At 39.0% G+C, this 20,078-nt stretch overlaps 2 protein-coding genes across 4 annotated transcripts in view; both read right to left on the bottom strand.

The window, feature by feature from the left end:
- PTPRB (protein tyrosine phosphatase receptor type B) overlaps nt 1-16,356 on the bottom strand; it is a 112,200-nt gene extending 95,844 nt beyond the window's left edge. Inside the window, exons 1-3 of the mRNA XM_082742858.1 lie at nt 16,241-16,356; nt 14,614-15,006; nt 4,669-4,925 (exon numbers count right to left, since the gene is read on the bottom strand). Of these exons, the coding sequence (XP_082598984.1) occupies nt 4,669-4,925; nt 14,614-15,006; nt 16,241-16,295 (705 nt within the window). The 5' untranslated portion in view covers nt 16,296-16,356. The remainder of the gene's footprint in view (nt 1-4,668; nt 4,926-14,613; nt 15,007-16,240) is intronic.
- A 624-nt stretch (nt 16,357-16,980) lies between these two features.
- Nucleotides 16,981-20,078, bottom strand: part of PTPRR (protein tyrosine phosphatase receptor type R) — a 201,777-nt gene continuing 198,679 nt past the window's right edge. For all 3 annotated transcript variants that reach the window (XM_082742870.1, XM_082742871.1, XM_082742872.1), the window contains one exon: nt 16,981-18,183. In XM_082742870.1, the coding sequence (XP_082598996.1) occupies nt 18,090-18,183 (94 nt within the window). In that variant the 3' untranslated portion in view covers nt 16,981-18,089. The remainder of the gene's footprint in view (nt 18,184-20,078) is intronic.

Below are 20,078 nucleotides of genomic sequence, written 5' to 3'. Positions count from 1 at the left end.
AAATACATGCCACTTTCCCAGCCCCATGTTCCAACCCCCAAGTCATCCTTTGATTGTGAATCTAGAACACTATGGTCACTGCATAAACAATAGTTAGTAGTAATGACATACATAGCATTTCCAAGCATAAAGTCTCAGTATTTTAGTTCTTATTCTTCTCTAGATTTCTATTTCAGGCTAAATGTTCTAAATTCTACCTATGGCTACATGTGATGGGAACCAAAGAAATGACAGATAATTTAATAGTGTCACTAATTAAAATAACACATAGGAACTACTGACTATTTCTGGATGAAGACACCATTTCAAAACATGTATTTGAGATCTTCATCAATATGCCTTCCATTTCTGTCCATGTGAGCATGATTACAGGACCCTCATACTGTTGAAGTCTTTTCTACACTGTTAGCAGAGTGCAGGTCCTACACACAGTGATTTTGACTACCTTGTATTATGATTTTATCTATTATTATTCTCCCATCTCCCATAATGTCAGGCAATCAGAAAGCACAAAATAAATTAGTACAAAATTGATGATTGGATTAAAGTGATAAAATACCCAAGTTTCTTTAAAATGTAAGTTTTAGGTAAAAATTGAAATCACTTTCCACCCTCTCCCAGTTCCTTCACCTCTCCCCTTCCCACTCCTTGACTTCCTATTAGGTTACTCTATTATCCTTTAGGTTTAGTTCAGTGATTCCTTTTGCCAGAAGATAGTGCCTGAAACTTTCACACTAGTTTGGCGCACTGCTTTTCTATTCCATAAGAGCCTGTGTATATTCCTATTTCCTTCAACACCACAACAGATAGTGAGTTCCTTCAAGGCAACAATTTTGTCATTTATCTTTGTGTCTCAGTGAAAGCTAGCAATAACAGCCATTATTTCCTAAATGCTTACTAAGGACCCAGTGCTATAGTAAGCATTTTAGATGCATTATCTCTCCCACTCCTTGCAAGAGGCTTCAGAGATAGAGGTTCCATTTTATAGATGAGGAAACTGAGGCTTAGAGAGTTTAAGTAATTTGCCAAGTCACTGGCTAGTAAGAGGCAGAGTCAGGGGTTTGACTTCAAAGATTGAGTCCTCAACCACTCTGTTCTGACACTAGTTAGGTCCTCAAGAAATGTTTGTTTTGAGTTGATGAACATTTTCTGAAGATATTAAATTGAACAGTCATCAATGTCTCTTCCCCTTCTCATAATTTTCTTGGGGGAAAGTTGAAGGGTGATTAAGAAATGGGGTGGGGGGGTGCCTGAGTGGCTCAGTGGATTAAAGCCACTGCCTTCGGCTCTGGTCATGATCTCAGGGTCCTGGGATCGAGCTCTGCATCGGGCTCTCTGCTCAGCGGGGAGTCTGCTTCCCCGCTACTCCTCTGCCTGCCTCTCTGCCTACTTGTGATCTCTGTCTGTCAAATAAATAAAATCTTTAAAAAAAAAAAAAAAAGATGAAATGGGAGGTAGGAATTAGAAAGGAGAAAAAGGAACTGGAGAACTAGCCCCTGAATGAAACACTGTGTTATTATTTATTAAACATATTAAACTCTAGATACACACAAACTTTAAAACGCTAAGACAATAAAAAAGTGCATGACCATTCAACGTGACCATCATACCTGGGCACTGATGGTATCTGGGTCATTTGCTACCTAAGGGGTCAACAATTCTACCCACTTCCCTGTCGCTTCAATTGGCTCATGTTCCCAGGACTCCATTACATTCTTCTCATTCAATGTCTCTGCACTGTACTCTGCTCCACTCCACTCCCCACCGTTCCATTTCATTCTGCTCTCCTCCATTCCGTCCCGTTTCACCCCATCCCTCTCCTCCATTCCATTCCGTTTCACCCTCTTCCTCTCCTCCATTCCGTTCCGTTTCATCCCATTCCTCTCCTCCATTCCATTCCGTTTCACCCCATCCCTCTCCTCCATTCCGTCCCGTTTCACCCCACTCCTCTTCATTCCACCCCACTGCACTTCATGCCATCCCACTCTCCCTTCCATTTTGCTTCCTTCCACTCCACACTGTTCTTTCCCTTTCTACAAAAAACTTTATAATGTATCAAGCACTACGTTCAGATGCTAGAGAGGCAAAGCTGAATAAATACAGTTTCTATCTTCCCATTCAGATTTTTCCCGTCCTCACCTGATGACAGACCACTGTAACTCACAGCCCAGTTATACTAAGACAATTCAGAATCATCACAGACCAGGTGCTATCTGATAAAAGAAATAACTGACACACAGTTAAAAAGAATTTCTTTTTAACTGAATTCCAAGCAAGTAAGTTGAATAATTTTTTTTCTCTCGTATGCTCTTCCAATTATTGAAATAGAGTACCTTTCCAAATTACTTTCAAAGGACAGGCATTTTACCTCCCAAGTGACTTTTCCTCTCCAAACATCTAACTACAGATATTTATAATTGACTGTTACAGAGTAGATGCTCATGCTAAATCAAACGATGATCTAGCAGAGATGCCTTGACTAAAGCATCGGAGTCATGGAAACTGCAATTTTAGAAACTGCCTTCGGAAGGAGCATAGCTTTTACATACTCACTTCCCAAGACATAGTTAAGATTTTGCGTGAGCTTCAAGGAAAAACTAGGACATGAGTCATGACTTGAGGACTACTGGATATGTAGTCATTCTGGTGCCCCATCCGGAAACTCATAAACATTGCAGTGTATTTCACTTTAGAAAAAGACTAAGAAAAAAACCCCAAAACACTCCCTGCTCTGTATTTACCATGACCTGATCCTGTAAATCCAACTCGGGCACTGGGTCATGTGTGTCCTGTAACACGGTGCTAGGCTGACCCAAGGGCTAGTGTACCTGCACCAGAGGTCTGGAGCAGGGCACCCTTGACTCATCCCAGTAGAGCCTGACCACCTCTAGGAGCTCTCTCTGTGTTTGTTTCACAATGGCTTCATGTAAGCAAAAATGGGAAAATATTCTTGCTAAAAGGCAATCCCTGAGTCTTTAGGCATATATGTTTCTATTATAGTTTTTATTTAGTATGTTTCTTATCTGACATACTTTGTATAGATATCAGTATAGTGATATATGATATATATCATATATACAATCTGTGCTTAGTTCTTTTTCTGTACTGATATATATGTATATCATATATACCATATACTTAAAATAGACACTTAATTTTGTGTGTATTAGTCGTGAAAAAATTATATATATATGTATATATATATATTTTTTTCAGATGTAAGTGAATACTCTTACAAACTGATGTTAGAAAATGACATTTTGGCTGAGACACATTCAGCCTAAACAAGAAGGTGCTCCAACAAAAAGCATCCAGTTTCAAAGTAAGTGGCAAATCTCACTGACATCCATGGCTAGAAGGGCTCAGGAGCTGGAGGTTTAAGGAGAGTACTGTGCTGATTCATGATGGCAATCCCAAGTACTAGCTTCCTGCTCTTATTTCCTCCCCACTTTCCAAACCCAGACAGGTCTGAAACCATAATGATCAAACTAGGAGAGGTGGCCAAAAAGCTAGGTAGGAAGTGGGAGATTTTGGTCAAGTTCCCTTTCCCGACTTCAAGCCCAAAGGGATAGGGTGATGGGAGAGGAAAGGCTAACATTTAAATTGAATTCGGAGTTTGGGTTACTTCCTGAAATAAATATGTTTGTTCATGGATTGAGAGTGAATGTTGGGTTTTGCAGTGATATAAAGAGGATCCAGAAAAGTTGTGAGGCCTTCCTAAATTCTACTCAGAGGCAAGGAAAGCACCACTTTTTAGGGAAGATTTATAGTAAAGGAAAAGTGGAGATAAAAACAAAGTTCCACAAGTCCCTCAATGTAGGTCATGTTTGCTTTGTGATTAATGATGTATGTGTTTAGTCGCCAGGAATCATCCAATAGCAAGTTCTGCACAAGGCAAAAGAAAGCACCTAAAATGTGTGTTAAGTCTTATGCATAGTGTTGGACTTCTACTTTCAATTATTTGGTTTCGCAGAGAATGGCTAAACACTGCCAAATGAAACAACATTTTTTATTTGCCTTTGCAAATTACACTTTTGGAATTATACTATTATTGCCCCTAACGGTGGCCTAGAACCCTAAGTGGTAAGCAGAACTGAAGGGATGAACATTTCAAACTGAAATACTACTTGAGCAGATTCTACCACCGCATGATCACTGCCCCCCAGCCATTGGACCCATCTGTCCCTTTGTGGCTGCTGAGGTGGAATTGCTATGTGACTTAGCGTATTTGATCATAGTCACAAATCAATCATAGATTCCTGAAACTTCCATTGCTTTGTGATTCTTTCCACTCCCTCATGAGCATAAAAGATTGTGACACAGACGCAAGGGAATCTGCAAGGTACTGCTGTCAATTTCTACTTCCTGTTTGTAGGTTTTGCCCAAGATTGTGAACCCTGACTTTGGTTCAGCAATGTGGCCAACCTGCAGGAGTGTGGTTTGACATCTCAGCCTAATTCTCTTTACCTTATAAAGATGTAGAGCATTTACTTCTATCTCAAAGATTTTTTTCATCACCTTAAATGCATTCATGCATCATTAGCAGCTAGGACACAGAGGACCTAACCACCCACTTGAGCAGTGGCATTGCCAGCCGAGCAAATCTTTTCAAGCAATGGACTTTCTGAGACCCTTCCAAGTCACCCTCCACATCCATTCTCCCCTTACCTGTTCTGTGGTGCTGGAGAAGGGCTGAGTAGTCCAGGGAACCCAAGGTGTCTCTGTAATTCCGGTCAGCTGCAGATTGGGGTGTTGCCTCTGTCTGCTGTTGTGGCTGGTGCGTTCTGTTGCACTTCTGGTGAAGGCCTCTGTGGTGTTCCTAATAAGGTGTTCCAGGCTATATGGAACTGCATTTAAAGTAGTGGGGATTTGGGGTGGGGCCGTGTTTCTAGTGCTCCTTACTGAAACTTCTGCTCCCAGGCCAGCTGAGGTAAAGAAAGGACAGTTGCTAAAATTAGCTTCATGTTTTGTGGGTTCTTCACCTAAAAGCAATTTGACTTTAGAAAAAGGAGACATCTCTCATAACAGGGATGTGGATGCACTTCAGTTACATGGAAAATCAAAGGTCTGGGAGTGTGACGCTGCTCATTTGCCCTGTTCAGTCTACCCATCCTTTATCCGTCTATTGATATCCTAGGGTCAGGGCAGATGTGGAGACTGCTACCAGAAATCCCCAGTGGTGTGTAGAAGAGAGAATTAAACGTACTCTATGAGCATTGAGGGAGCCACGAAATTGGCTTCTGGGGGGTCCATGAATCTCGAGAAACTTCCTGCCAGGTCCTGAATATATGTCCATGTATACTTTTCTGCTGTGGGGAACTTTCATTCAACTTCTCAAAGGGGTCATTAAACAAAATACCAGGTTGAGAATCCCAGCTAACAACTTACCTAACGTCGCCATGAAGACTGATGACTCCCAGGAAAATAATGACTTTCTTTTACCACAGTGTAAACTGTTTCTAAACCTAACTGTGTGAGTACCAGATCCTGGGACAGTTGTAGTTTCCAAGCTCCCTGTCTTCTGGAAGGACGGTCAGTTGATTCAAAACTTATGAGCTAGTGGGATTAATTTTTAGCTCTACTTTGCAAGACCGAATTGCCCATACTTAAAGATAATTGATTTATGAATTAGCTTCACCTAGCTGTAGTTTTAAAATGTGCTCTCTATCTGCTGAGACTCTCGCTAATATGAATTCTCATTCAGTAAACGTCGTCCCAGCCAGCATGCCTCACAAGACCCCGGGAGATACCAGTGCTGGCCCTGATGGTCTCTGGACCACGCTTTGTGTAACCTAGAGAACAATTGTGTAATATGAAGCCCTAGAAAGGTCTGTAAATTATGGGCTGAGATGGCATGTTTAGATACGCCCATCAACTCCATTATGTGTCATAGCTTCCTGGGATATAAAATCTTGCCCACTTAGATAACCATAACTGAAAAGTTTCTGGTTTACAGACTGACGGAAAAAAGATTTTATTTTTCACTGCTCCTCTAGTGGTTCATTCAATTATTTCTTCTTCTTTTCTTTCTTTCTTTCTTTTTTTTTTTAAGATTTATTTATTTAGGGAAGCTTGGGTGGCTCAGTGGGTTAAGCCTCTGCCTCCGGCTCAGGTCATGATCTCAGGATCCTGGGATCGAGTCCCGCATGGGGGGGGGGGGGTCTCTGCTCAGCAGGGAGCCTGCTTCCCTCTCACTCTCTCTGCCTGCCTCTCTGCCTACTTGTGATCTCTCTCTCTCTGTCAAATAAATAAATAAATAAATAAATAAAATCTTAAAAAAAACAACATTTATTTATTTAGAGAGAAAGTACGAGAGCATGGGGAAGAGGCAGAGAGAGAATGGGAGAGAGAGAAACTCAAGAAGACCCCACCCTGAGCACAGAGCTGACCCGGGCTCCATCTCACGACCCTAAGATCACAAAACCAAGAGTCAGATGTGTAATTGACTGTGCCACCCAGGTGCCCCACAACAATTTCATAAGGAACTACTATGTGCTGTGAAAGTCCCCTGAAGCAGCTATTAAAGTTTTCCTCTCCCTTGTTCTGGTCCATTTTATTGAGCCCTCTTTTGAATCTCATTTATTTCCATTCTGATTTCAATTGACATAATTTATATGATGATGTAGAGGGGGATAAGGCACGAAAAAGAGGATGAAAAGAGAAAAAGTGTTTTCAAAACTTTAGGAAGATGTAAACACCAACAGTTCTCTTAAAGGTTAGTGAAATAATCATGACTATCAAGCACCCTTTTCTTGAGATGGGAAAGGTGATGTAAACCCTGTACGTGGGGTTGCCTGATTTAGCAAATAAAAATACATAATGTCCAGTTAAGTTGGAGTTTGAGATAAAGAACTCATAATTCAGAATAGTTAGTGTATCTCAAATGTACAATATTGTAAAGGTTATATTACATATGGCATATTGGGAATATATATATACTAAAGAATGGTCGTATCTGAAATTCAAATGTGATCGAAGGTTCTGTGCTATATCTGACAATCCTACCTGTACATCTACTAGACCTAGACTTTTGATAGATTTTTGGACATTCCCACTAGTTTCTGTATTTTTCCTTCTGAATCTTGTGCTGCTCCCACTGTTATTGTGCCCATGTCACCGCTCTGAACACAGACCAGATTTATTTATCCCTAGGCTGTTTTTTTACATGACAAACCACTTGTTTTATTAGCAATATTCCTTTATGATAAACTCTAAGAAGCAATCTTAATTTTGCAGTTTTATTTGAATTAGGTGTTAGAATGTTCCTTCAACAGACATTTGCCTGCCATTGGGATGTAAAAATTTCTGTATGTAGCAATTAGTATTTTGGTTATTTGGGGCTTTGGCCAATGCTGATCCTCTGAGTTGACTACCACTTACGACAATTTTAGCTTTCAGACTCTCAAAAATAAATAAATAAATAAAAATTTAATGATGGGTTAGGACAAAAACAAGCTTCCAAATACGTATCATGTAATTATGTGTCTTAGCATGTCAACCTATGCTTGCTCTTCTTCTTCACTAAGGAGCACTTGGTAAGTTCTTATCCTAAGAACTTTTTTTATTAGTCAACTTACACAACTAATTCAATAGATGAAACAGGACTCTCCCAAAATTAGGTAAGTGATCAAAACACTCTTGCAATTTCTTCTCTGAATAACATAGCTTCTTACCATTACATGCAGCTTTGGAACATATTTTGGAAAAATTTTCAGTCTTCTGTAATTGTCTTTAATTAACCTTCTAAATATATTTTAAAACACTCCAAATTAAATAAGTCCATTTTCCATTTCAGGCCACTACCTTTTTTCCAAAGAAAGAACCTACAGAATATCCAAGGCCTGTACCCCCTCATTTTGTGACTGTGTTTTTAACTTGTGCTATTTAAGAAGCAGGAAAGAAACTTTAGTCTTAACATTCAATTTCCAAATTCTGTGCATTTTAAAGCAGTGGTCTGCAAACTCTGGTAGGCATCAGAATCCCCTTTGGAGCTTCTTAGAATATTAAAGCCTTGGGGCGCCTGGGTGGCTCAGTGGGTTAAAGCCTCTGCCTTTGGCTCAGGTCGTGATCCCAGGGTCCTGGCATCGAGCCCCACATCGGGCTCTCTGCTCCACGGGGAGCCTGCTTCCTCCTCTCTCTCTCTCTGCCTGCCTCTCTGCCTACTTGTGATCTCTGTCTGTAAATAAATAAATAAATAAGTAAAGTCTTAAAGAATATTGGAGCCTTGGCCTTTCAGTAGATTTGGTGTGGGATCCAGCATCTACATGTCTAAGTTTCTCAGTGATTGTAATATAGCTCTAACTATAAGGTTTTATCTATATACATGATATGAGCCAAACTGAATTCTATTCATTCTTTACATGGGTAATGAAGGGTTTTAAAGTAAATGGGAGGAGAGAAAATCCATTACAGGAATATATAAGGCAACCAAAATACATTAATCTTTTCATCTCCTGAACTCTGTTGAAATGGGTGCTATGAAATTATATGAAAAATAGTAGATCCTTGGATCTTTTGGTATCTACAAAGTCTTCTGAGGTTCTTTAAAAAGATATATACATTTTACAGTTCATGAAAGAGCAAGATGTGTTTTGACACACTCAAGGAAAAGTTCTTACACAATGGAACAATATGTTGAAGCTATTTTTAAAAAGCTTTATTGTACCATTGCTACCACATTGTTTCCACATTATACATAATTCCTCTTAGAGCACAATTCAAGATAAGGGACACCATCCCGGGTTTGATTTAAAAGATTTTAGCCTGGAACTTGTAAATAGCTCATCTATAAGATGACTTGCAATGACTGTACCGTATCAGCACCATATTTTGAAAATAATATTTTTGAAAAGAAATACATATTTTAGTTTATTAGTTAGTCTATGAATTAGCTCAGATATGATTCATGATAGAAATGTCATTTTTGTATAATGATAATAAAAATACACGATTTGTCAGTTCCCCTCCCTTGAATGACACAAATAACTTTCAGGCATGTTGAAAACCGAATAACTTGAACAGAACTCATTTTGGAGATAGAAAATTTTGACTATATTGGGACTAGCTTTTCCGTAGGAAGATGCCAAATATAATATGCCTTTTAAAAGCAGGAAAATAATGTGGAAAAGATGTAAGAAGTGAAACAGAAGATGCATTAGAAAAAAGATGATTTACGTATATATATATATATATAATACATTAACTATATTAAACAAGATTGGGCTAGAATAAATATGAAGTGAAATGTATGTGAATTATGAGTCTAGATAGTTTATAGAAGTGTTAAAAAGAATAACATTTCAGAAAATGCCTTCAGTTTGTACATAAAACAAACATGGTACATATTTAAAATTTGAGAAAGTAAACCAGAAGGTGAAAATTTTGTGAAAAGAGACACCAAAGATGGAGAATTTGCAAACAGTGGGAGACAGCAAACAAATCAGAAGTCACTAGAATTTCATTGACTTAGAATATTCAAAAAATATTTTACAGACTTAAAAAAGATCCAAGATTAGAAATAAAGTAAAATTACAAATGGAAGTTAACAAACCATAGAAGGACATCAAAACAGAGCACAGTAAAAACTTTAAATTAAAAAAAATAAATGAAAATCTGATTAAACAATACTTTTTAAAGGCCAATTACTACTCAGCTACTATACTATGAGTTACACTAGGAAGATGCGCCTGGTGTATCCTGATGTCCCATGTTTTCTTTTGGGACATGCCTGTCTATTAGATGGTGGGTAGAAGGAAATTAGGCTGGCTGGAAGAGGAAGAATGGCTTTTAAATTCATCACTACCAGGCTGTGGGAGAGGGATGTTGAAGCAGGTGCTACTTTACCAGGGTCAACAAAAAGGGAGATGGAGAGTGCGTGAATAACTTCGTGTGCCCATGGCTTACTTGTCCATCAGGCAAAATAGGCACAGTGCCTAGGGCCCATGATATTATAGGGGCTACAAAATCCTTTAAATTCTTGAAAATTAAAAAAAAAAAAAGAACTTTCAGAGTCAAAGAAAATGTTTGCTTAAGATTTTTTTTTTTAATACAATAGGAAAAAATGAGGATTTGGAGGCCCATGAAAATCGACTGAATTATTTAATTCATTAATTTATTTTAATGGTGGGAGGGGCCCACAAAGACATAAGAGCCCAGGGCTCATGAAAGTCAGATGTAGCCATGGGTGTGCCCTGATGAATTCATGACATGGTGTAGGGTGAAAATGGTTGGGGTGGGCGGGGGAGGTGCAGGAGTCTGGGGGCTCTGGAAGCTGTGCTGGATATTTTTCAATTATCACATAAATCATGTATCAGTAATCAATGATCATACGATTTTCAATGTCACATAAATCAATGGTCGATTGCAAGGCCCATGTTTTTATAATCATGCAAGAAGAAAACAAAGCCTAACATGGCCATGATAGCCAGTTTGGTCAAAGTAGGGTCTATATGCACAAAAGACACTGTGTTTGGTTTTGTTTTTCCCCTTACACCCTCTATATTTACAAGCATTCCCACCAATCACTAAAGGAAACAGCTTCTATTAAAACTCTTTCTCCCAAGAGTATATATGATTGCTTCCCTATTACAGTGCTTATGGGTTTTATTCCCTCACCCACATAACTATAATTAAACAATTACTTTAATCAGCAGTTAGAGCAAGTCTGGCAGCAAAACGGTTTACTTCAGCAGTGAAATCTCTTCAAGTAATTTCACTAGCTCAGTCATGTTAGGGACCTTTGAAACTATGTCTGCAAAAATTTTCCTGCCCTTAGGTAAGTATAAGATTTGAACGAGTGGACTTACAGTAAGTGCTAAGTAAGGGCTGGTTGGTTAGCCGACATCCTACATACAATACATACAATGTCTCTCTCCATATAGTACAAAACACCCGAGTGAAATTAACTATTTTATTTATTTATTTTTAAAGATTTATTTATTTTTTTGAAAGAGAGAGTGAGACCAGGGGAAAGGGCAGAGGTAGAACGAGACAAGCAGACTCCCCTTGAGCACGGAGCTCAACTTGGGCTCAATCTCAGGACCCTGAGATTATGACATGAGCCAAAATCAAGAGTCTGATGCTTAGCCACCTAAGCCACCCCGGTGCCCCGAAAATAACTCTTTTAGAAAGCCACCTAACTGGTTATAAGCAGGGAAACTTGGCATCCTTTGGAAAAAGTATCCAAGTGATGGCTGGAATTTTGCATCCTTCATCTAGAAGATGTTGCTCTGTTTAATTTGTCAAGTAGAGATTTGGACCTCAGAATGCATTTTTATTCCTAAAGTAACTATCTTTTTAAAAATTTAAATGTGTCTATAAAATTGCAATATTATTGAATAGAACAGATTTTTTTCCTTATTCTTTTTGCATGATTGATAACTGGTTTGTGTTAGTTTACAGAAGATGACTCTGAAATTATATACTAGGGATTTCTTTTTTTTTTTTTTTAAGATTTTATTTATTTATTTGACAGACAGAGATCACAAGTAGACAGAAAGAGAGGAGGAAGCAGGCTCCCTGCTGAGCAGACAGCCCAATGCGGGGCTGGATCTCAGGACCCTGGGGTCATGACCTGAGCTGAAGGCAGAGACTTTAATCCACTGAGCCACCCAGGCACCCCTGAAATTATATACTAGGGATTTCTAAAAATTATGCTCTTAGTATAGCGATTCCAAGGATGTAGCTATACAAGTTAACGCAGATACATCTGAGGAAAAATTGAAAAAGTCTGTCAGTCACCTTTTTGTTTTATTGACGCATGGCTAAAGGTAAAGTTGTTTCCAAAGAGCTGGATATCTGGCACATGATTGACAAAAGAATATAGAGAGAGAATGCATTTTTTTTTCAATTTTTAGCCAGTTATGTCAGCATGTTGGAGATGTTTTTATTATTGCTATTATGACTCAGAATAATAACTATAAGGGTCTAATTTTATAAATTGAGTATAAAATGTTGATTTTCCTTTTTCTTTTTTTCAAGATTTTATTTATTTATTTGAAATAAAGAGAGAGAAAGAGAGAGACAGCTCTGGCAGGGGAGGGGTTGGAGGGAGAGGGAGAAGCAGCCTCCCCACTGAGCAGGGAGCCCAACAACAACAAAATTATGCTACCAGATTATCATATTTCGTTATCAAAGCTTTTAAAAAGGACATTTGGAGTCATCCATTGCAAAAATCTGAGTGTCATTTAATTTTTCACAATGGGTTCTCTAGCAAATCAATGAGCTTTCATGCTATGGGTCAACTAATACCATTCTGTATCTTTAATCAACGGTAAGTTTGGCATAGACCAGCAAAACATCTGTTAGCTCATAATAGTGTTAAAACCAACTAAAAAATACACATGTATTCAAGTGTAAGGTTTTTTTGGTATCATAATTGTGCAAATTTTCATTCTGCTTTTTTCTAGAAGTACATTTTTCTTCCAGCCAACATGATTGGGCATGTTTTGGATACAGTTTTGGATACGTTCAGAGGCTAACTGTAAATGGTCTATTTCATCCACCTACTTTTGAAGTAAAGTCCATCATTGGACATGTTGTGCAGGAAAGTCAAAGGAAATCATTTTTCCCCTTTAATTATCTTCTATCTTGAAGAACTCTTCGCTGATCCATGTCTACTTTTTTAAAAGTTCCAATGAAACTTTCTTCTAAATAAGGTTCTATTGGGGGCTGCAGAAGAGTCTTACTTCTTGTGTTTAATGGTACAACAAGAATATTTATAATGTTTCTGTATTGTTTAGGACAGTTCACTGGTCACTCAGTGAACTATAGGAAAAGAAATGTACAAACTGATGTCATGTGCTGTATATTCTCTGATAAATTTGAATTTTCTAACTGACTTTATCATTTTTACCTTATTCTCTTAGTTAGAAGTTTTATAAGCTCAGGACTATACAGTCAACTTCTATTGTAGAAGAGTCAGCATGGTGAAAAGACTCATATAAGCCCCCAAAATAAACATGTAATAAAAAAAAGATATAAAAAATACAGTGAATGTTGATCCCCAAATGGGGTTATGGATCAAAATTATCTTAGTAACTTTAAAAAAAAAATCAAGTATTAGCCCAAATTTCTTAAAACTGAATCTTGAAGGTGGTAGGAAAGAAGAAATGATGGCGATGGGTTCCTTCCCTGCCCCAGGTGATTCTTATGTAGTCCACTGGGCAAAATTCTGTGGTTAAGCATTTGGAAAACACTGTATGATGGAATATATACGGGACAAGGAATTAAGAAATTTAGGTTCTAATCAGACCTCTGCCACCAATTAAGCTGGGTTAATTCACTTGACCTTGGTAAATTTCTGTCTCCTCAATGATGGGCTTCATTTCTAGATAATATCTTCAGTGATTTGTAAGGTCTGCTTGTACCTAATATATAATGATTCTATTAGTTTTATCTTTCATGACTTCCTAAAGAAAATCTCTACTACAGGAGTAAATAAGCAATAAAATGATTAAGTAAAACAGAAAATTAAGGGTCACCTGGGTGGCTCAGTCAGTGAGGTGTCAGACTCTTGACTTTGGCTTAGGTCATGATCTCAGGGTCCTGGGATCAGCCCCGAGTTGGGCTCCCTGTTCAGCAGACAGTCTGCTTCTCTTTCTCCCTCTGCCCCTCCCCTTGCTTGTACACACTCTGTCTCATTCTCTCTCTCAGATAAATAAGCAAAATCTTAAGAAAAAAAATTGGGCTGTATCCACAAATAAAATCCGCAGCACAAGACTGAACTTGTGCTGTACCAGGAACTTCTGCACATGTATGGAAGTTTTTTTTTTTTTTTTTTTTAAGATTTTATTCATTTACCTGACAGACAGATATCATAAGTGGGCAGAGAGGCAGGCAGAGGGAGAGGGGAGAAAGCAGGCTCCCCGCTGAGCAGAGAGTCTGACGCGGGACTCGATCCTAGGACCCTGAGATCATGACCCAAGCTGAAGGCAGAGGCCCAACCCACTGAGCCACCCAGGCGCCCCACGTATGCAAGTTTTTACTTGTATCTGTCACCTAGATTATATCCATCAGTGGTCAACAAGTTAGAAAACCCTGTGGCTACACATCAATTCTTACCATTTCAAAAGTCTGAGACCTCTTGTACCTCTAAACATTAGTACAAGAGATTTGCAAACGTTCAATGTATTTTCCCATCTTGCCAGTCTTCTCAAACACCATTCTGATGATCTACTAGTCCCTCCTAATCAGAGAATAGAAGCGTCTACATCAGCATAATTAATAATTTCTTCATCATTGGCTTTAGTCATTACATATGTACACTATGTGTATCCCTGATTAATACCGTTATATTGAATGGCATCTAACCCAAGTGCCTACAGTGTGGTACAAAAAAGAAACCCAAGAAATATTAGTTTAACTAATAAAAGCAGCAAGGAAAGAAGGGAAGAGAAAGTAAGAGGTAGAAGGAAAGATGTTGGGCTTATTTAATGAGAATAATGAAACTTTCCACGTCAGTAGGAGCCACATGATCCATTTCCAATAACTTATGAATCTCCCATGGACATTGAGTTGAGGTAAGCAGACATCCTTTTAATGTGAAACAAAACAAACATAATGTAACATTGAGCAGAAAAACGTTCAGAATCGATTCCAAAAAGGAGAGCTCACCTTTTTTTAAGCAGAGGCTTCCATTGACTGGTTTTCCCTCCTGGTTGATATCTATTTTCATCCAGCTATGGAGGTATTTCCTGTCCTTCTTGACCACTACCTTGGAGCCTTGTTTCTTGAGAAAGAGAGAGGTATTTTCCACCTCAAGGAACCCTTCCTGCTCATGGCAAGTCCATCGGGGTGCCTGGGAGCAGTGGGTAGAGACAGCTGATAGGGAAGGGCCACGAGAGTTGGAGATGCCCAGGCACAGAGCAGATTTAACATGAAGGAGTTTTCCATCCTCAGTCCACATCCACTGCTGGTTCTGGCTGGTCGCATCACACAAACCCACGACCACTCTCTTATTTTTGGAAAGGCACTCTTGCTTATGGACATGGACAATCTGAAACCCCTCTGGAAGACGAGAGACTCGTAAGGTAGTGTGTAGAAAATTATAAGGCCCATCAGAAAGCAAAACAACCCACTCACAAATCAGCCAAATGACAATATAAGGCTGACTCATCGTTTGTTATTGCTATCGTTCCAAGAGAATATTCCCAGATTCAAAACATAGGATTTAGAATCCCAAGGCTGACAATATCAAAATGTCATACTTTGCTCCCTTTCTTTTACTATCACATGCCTCAGGGAAGAAAACACACTCCCACTGAAATAATGAAAGGCTTTGTGGAAAAGACACGAACCAATTAAGAGAACATGGTGTGATACTTGAACCCAGTCAGTTAAATATGCTGTCTAACCATTTCTAGTCTTTCCATCTCATCACCATCCCCCTCTCTAAAAAGCCCCCCCTTTCCAATTCTGAACTTACCACTGTAGTATTTGTATACAAATTGCATCGTTTGAATACATGTTTAACAATTAGATGTATTTATCCAAAACCAAAACGAAACAAATTTTCCCACCCGTCTAAACCTTCTTAGCTATTAGCAACCAAAGAAGGCATTGATGATTACAAACACCATTTTTTACAGTCCTGGAGAGAAGCATTTCTCTATATTGTGACAATACCTACGACTTCCCTTCGATAAATAATAGACCAAAAAACATCAGCATTTGTCAACATAAAAAAATTAAACATCCAATTGTTAAACACCAGTATTAAAAAGTGAAATATTCAGACTCAGAAATCATATTCTGAACTTTTACCTAATTTGCCCAGCTCTCTCATGAAAATATTCAGAACTTCCTTCCAAATAACAACTTCCAAATAAAACACACCACAGTTCTTCACCTCCTATAGTTACATCTCCTCAGACTTTCTTTAACACGCACACAAAACAAACCTATAACCTGATAAGGAAAAAACATGGAGAATGCCACAGACTGTTACACAATCATCAAAACTTCTCCTCAAGGTGCTTTACTCTGTCCTGTAAAGATGCCATTTCAGGAGCAGCCCGAGGCATTTGGAGGACATGTGGAGACCATTTGTTTTCTTTTACGGAGAAATCTCAACGGTGTGGACAGAGCTGGCTCCTTTTATTCCTCCTCCTCATCGTCTTTGGTTAAACTGCCATGGAGACCTGGCTCCATTTCCGCCCTAGCTCAGACATTTTTCAAAGGACAGAGACTCCTCTGCTGGCTGGTGGAGAAAACACCACAAGAGAGAGGCAAGCCCACTCACCTGAATTCCCAAAGATCAAGCAGGTAAGAAGCGCCATGTAAAATTCAGCCTCCATTTTCCACTTAACAACTGTTCATGCTTTGCTTGGGGGGGAAAAAAAATCTCCCAGATAAGAGAAGCAAAGACTAGGAAGGAAATGTGCCTTCATGGTGGGGGAAAAAGTCAGTGACGAGCACTTCCTCCTATTGAATTGTTTGGGGAAGTTTTACACCAGTGTCCTTTTGTCTGTTTCCTTAGAAAGAAGGGATTATGATTACCTCTCCTATTTTATGGAGAAAAAATCCTGCCCTCCCAGAGGAGAATAAAACTTGTAAGTTTTCTCCTGCATCCCTGTGGCCCATAACGACTTCTTAACCTCAAGAGGGAAGAAAGGAATTGCAGTCTTAGGTAACTGAATGTTCCTAAAAAATTACATCTCTTCAGGTGATGTTGATTCTGCTGAATAAACACAAGGCATGTAATTTATGAGGGTCTATGACAAGTGACATAAAGACATAAACATGCACTGTTTGTCTAATGATATGCTGGGAGTCTATTGAGGAAAACCACATAATGATGGCACTTCTAGATCATTATTCCTCAAGTGATGACAATATTACATTGCGAGATAGTTATCTCTGCTGGGGAGAGGCGGAGACCAAAATTAAACCCATCTCATTATCTATTCCAGGCTTCCCCCAAAAGAGAATAGCTTCTTTCCAATAGAGGGGAGGAAAAAAAGCATATGCCTTACTCAATACTTAGTATTAAGAGTAGTTTATTGGCAGTATGAAACAAAGTCAACATAGCTGCATTAAAAATTCATACTTGAGCAGAACATCTAGTGTTTGCTGAGTGCATTTTTTTAAAATGTTATTTGTCTCTTGAGGATGAAAACCTTTCAGAAATTTAAGAATATCCAAGGCAGCATCCTTTTGAAGAACTTCTGGGAGCGGGACAGGTTACTTCATTCCCAAAGGCATCTGCCTTTTTTGGGGGGCAGGGAGAGATTCTAGGTAGACAGAATATTCAAAAATTCCTTCTTAGTAAAAGAGAGACAGGTATTTAAAATTCTGGATACATCATTGTTGCTACAAATTTGTTTTTCCCTTTTAAAGTAAAATGACTCACAATGTAGAAATACAGTGGCTGGAGTTCTGGAGCAGAAACCATCTCCGTGTTCAATAATAGAGATTAAATACATACACACCCAGTGACAATCATTGTGCTCTGTAATTGATTGACAGGAGGTACTGATAAATACACATTTCATAGGTAATATTATCAAGACACATTTCCATATAAAATAGTACTGCTTTTGATTTTTTTTTTTTTCAAAAACAAGGACTTATTAGTTAAAAATCCATTATCAATCACTTGTGACCTTGACGGCAAGATTCTGGTAACTGAGAAAGGTAATAGCACTTAAAACAGGAACAGTTTAACAGCTAACAGTCCATTCACAAGACAGGTTTTGCAAACATTAAAGCATCTAAACACACAATAATAATGTCTTCAGCAGCTCTTCCAGTTGTTATCTGATGACATATGTCACTGAGGATTTCATAACATACATTCTGTGTGGCAGGTAGTCAATACGGACAAATAGAATCCTCCTTAGCTGTGGAAGAAGTCTATCATACCTCCGTCAGCACAGGACCTTCAGCATAATTTAGGGGAGGCTTACAAACGCATTTGTATACACAAAGGGCTGCCGATCTGTAATTGTTGCCATGTTCCATGATCCGTGCCACAGCTCGGCTTCGGGACTTCGCTTTCCTTCCACGGCAGGAAGCTCCTTCTAGAAGCCTCGGGTGGGTAATTGGTTAACTACCCCTAGAGCTGGAGGGTCTGGTAAATCTTCAGAGAATCACTGGACAGTTTCTGCCGAGAGTCTGCTCTCATACAGGCACAGAGCGTGGTGCACGAATTCATACTGCTCACTAGTTTGGACCATTCCGCCCCTATAAGGATGAGAGAATACAAGAACTTCTTACTGCTAATATCCTGCAGTCTTAAGTCACAGAGACCACCTCCAAGCTGGGGTATTACGACAAAGAACAGTTGACCTGCTGATTCTTTGGTGATGCCTCTTACCTCCAGTGTCCAAATGACCCAACTGGTGAGCCTCCTATGCTAATGTACAGAGAGGGGTTAACACAGTGCCCAGGAATCACTAGACATTTGATTAATTTTATCTACATATCATTACTGGGGAAGCAGTACTGCCTATTGGTTAAATACTTAGACTTTGGAACCACTGGCTGTCTGAGTTGAAATCCCTCCTGTACCATTTCTTAGCTGTGTGCTTCTTGCACAGGTTGGTCTTAAAATCATCCTTAAGCATTCTACGGTTTTAATGTTATTATAAATATTGGTTTTGATTTTACCTTTAATCGTTCATTGCTACGAAATAAAAACCTTTGTTGTTTCAGTTTCCTCCTCTGTTCAAGTGGGATAACAACAGTACCCATTGCCAGGATTCCTGGCAGGTGTTAAAGGAATTCCCGGACCTGAAGTGTAAGTATCAGGTGTCTCTCATTCATCTCATTCATCTCCTGTTAAAATGGTGTATGCACTTGGTTTAAAATTGAAGTTGGTTTACTGACCAAAACTCAGCTGTGAAGTGTTGCTCTTTGTACAAGTAAAAAGAACTAAGATCCGTGAATGGTCTATTTGAGTATGTGATAGGGAAATGGCCTTAGTCTTTTTTTTTTTTTTTTCATTAACATATAATGTATTATTTGCTCCGGGGGTACAGGTCTGTGAATCGTCAGGCTTACATACTTCACAGCACATCACCACATCACTCACCACATCACTCTTCCCAATGTCCATCACCCAACCACCCAACCTTAGTCTTTAGGTGTGGTATGCTGGGTATCTAAACACAATAGTGGGCGGGCCCTTAAATGAGTTGGGGAAAAAGGAATTGACTCTTGCTTTTTTCCCCTTTGTTATCATCATTATCATCTCTGGTTACTCAGAGGTACCTTTTGTTACTGGATTAATAGAAGGCCGCTCCTCATTCCACATTTGTAGATAAAGTAGATATATCCTATTTTGCTCTTTATAATAAGGGTTATTTACTTGGCAAAGCTACCCAGTGGTATAAATGTTACTTACAGCTCATGCTCACTGCGTAACTGAAACACTATTAGGAGTCTCTGTGACTGTGTGATTATACAACTCATTTTGAAATTACGTTTTGGGGGGTGCCTGGGTGGCTCAGAGGGTTAAGCCTCTGCTTTTGGCGCAGGTCATGATCTCAGGGTCCTCGGATCGAGCCCCGCATCAGGCTCTCTGCTCAGTGAGAGTCTGCTTCCTCCTCTCTCTCTTTCTGCCTGCCTCTCTGCCTACTTGTGATCTCTGTCTATCAAATAAATAAAATCTTTTAAAAAAAAAATTACGTTTTGGCCACTTCTCCCTAGTGGTTGTTGCTATCATTCAAAATAATTCTTTCTAGACCATGTAAGTACTCAACTTAAAAACAAGATAGATTGTTTTGCTGGAACGTGATTTCTGGTTGATGGTAATAATTAAGACTGAGCTTATGTTTGTCAACCTCTATAAATATAAGCTTACAAGATATTAAGATATTAAGCCTTCACCCTTCTAAACTAAGCAGAGATGTTAAGTTAGTAAGATTTCATCCTTCCAAATTGAACTCAGCAGCTTGAGATGATGCCACAGTGATGTGTTTGGCAAGGAAAAAAGGTAAATTTTAGGGACAGCAACTTAATGGCCGAAGTATTCATCAGTCTTTTCCCTCCCAACTAGACATTTTGTTGTACGCAAGGCAACTTTCTGGCTCATGTGTTCCTTGGTCATGAGTTGGCAACTTATGGAGGACGTGGCA

This window comes from Mustela nivalis (genome assembly GCF_964662115.1).
Source record: "Mustela nivalis genome assembly, chromosome: 7".
NCBI classification, from domain to species: Eukaryota; Metazoa; Chordata; class Mammalia; order Carnivora; family Mustelidae; genus Mustela; species Mustela nivalis.
Note: the sequence above shows the minus strand (reverse complement) of the source record. Positions and strands in the feature narration are given on the sequence as shown.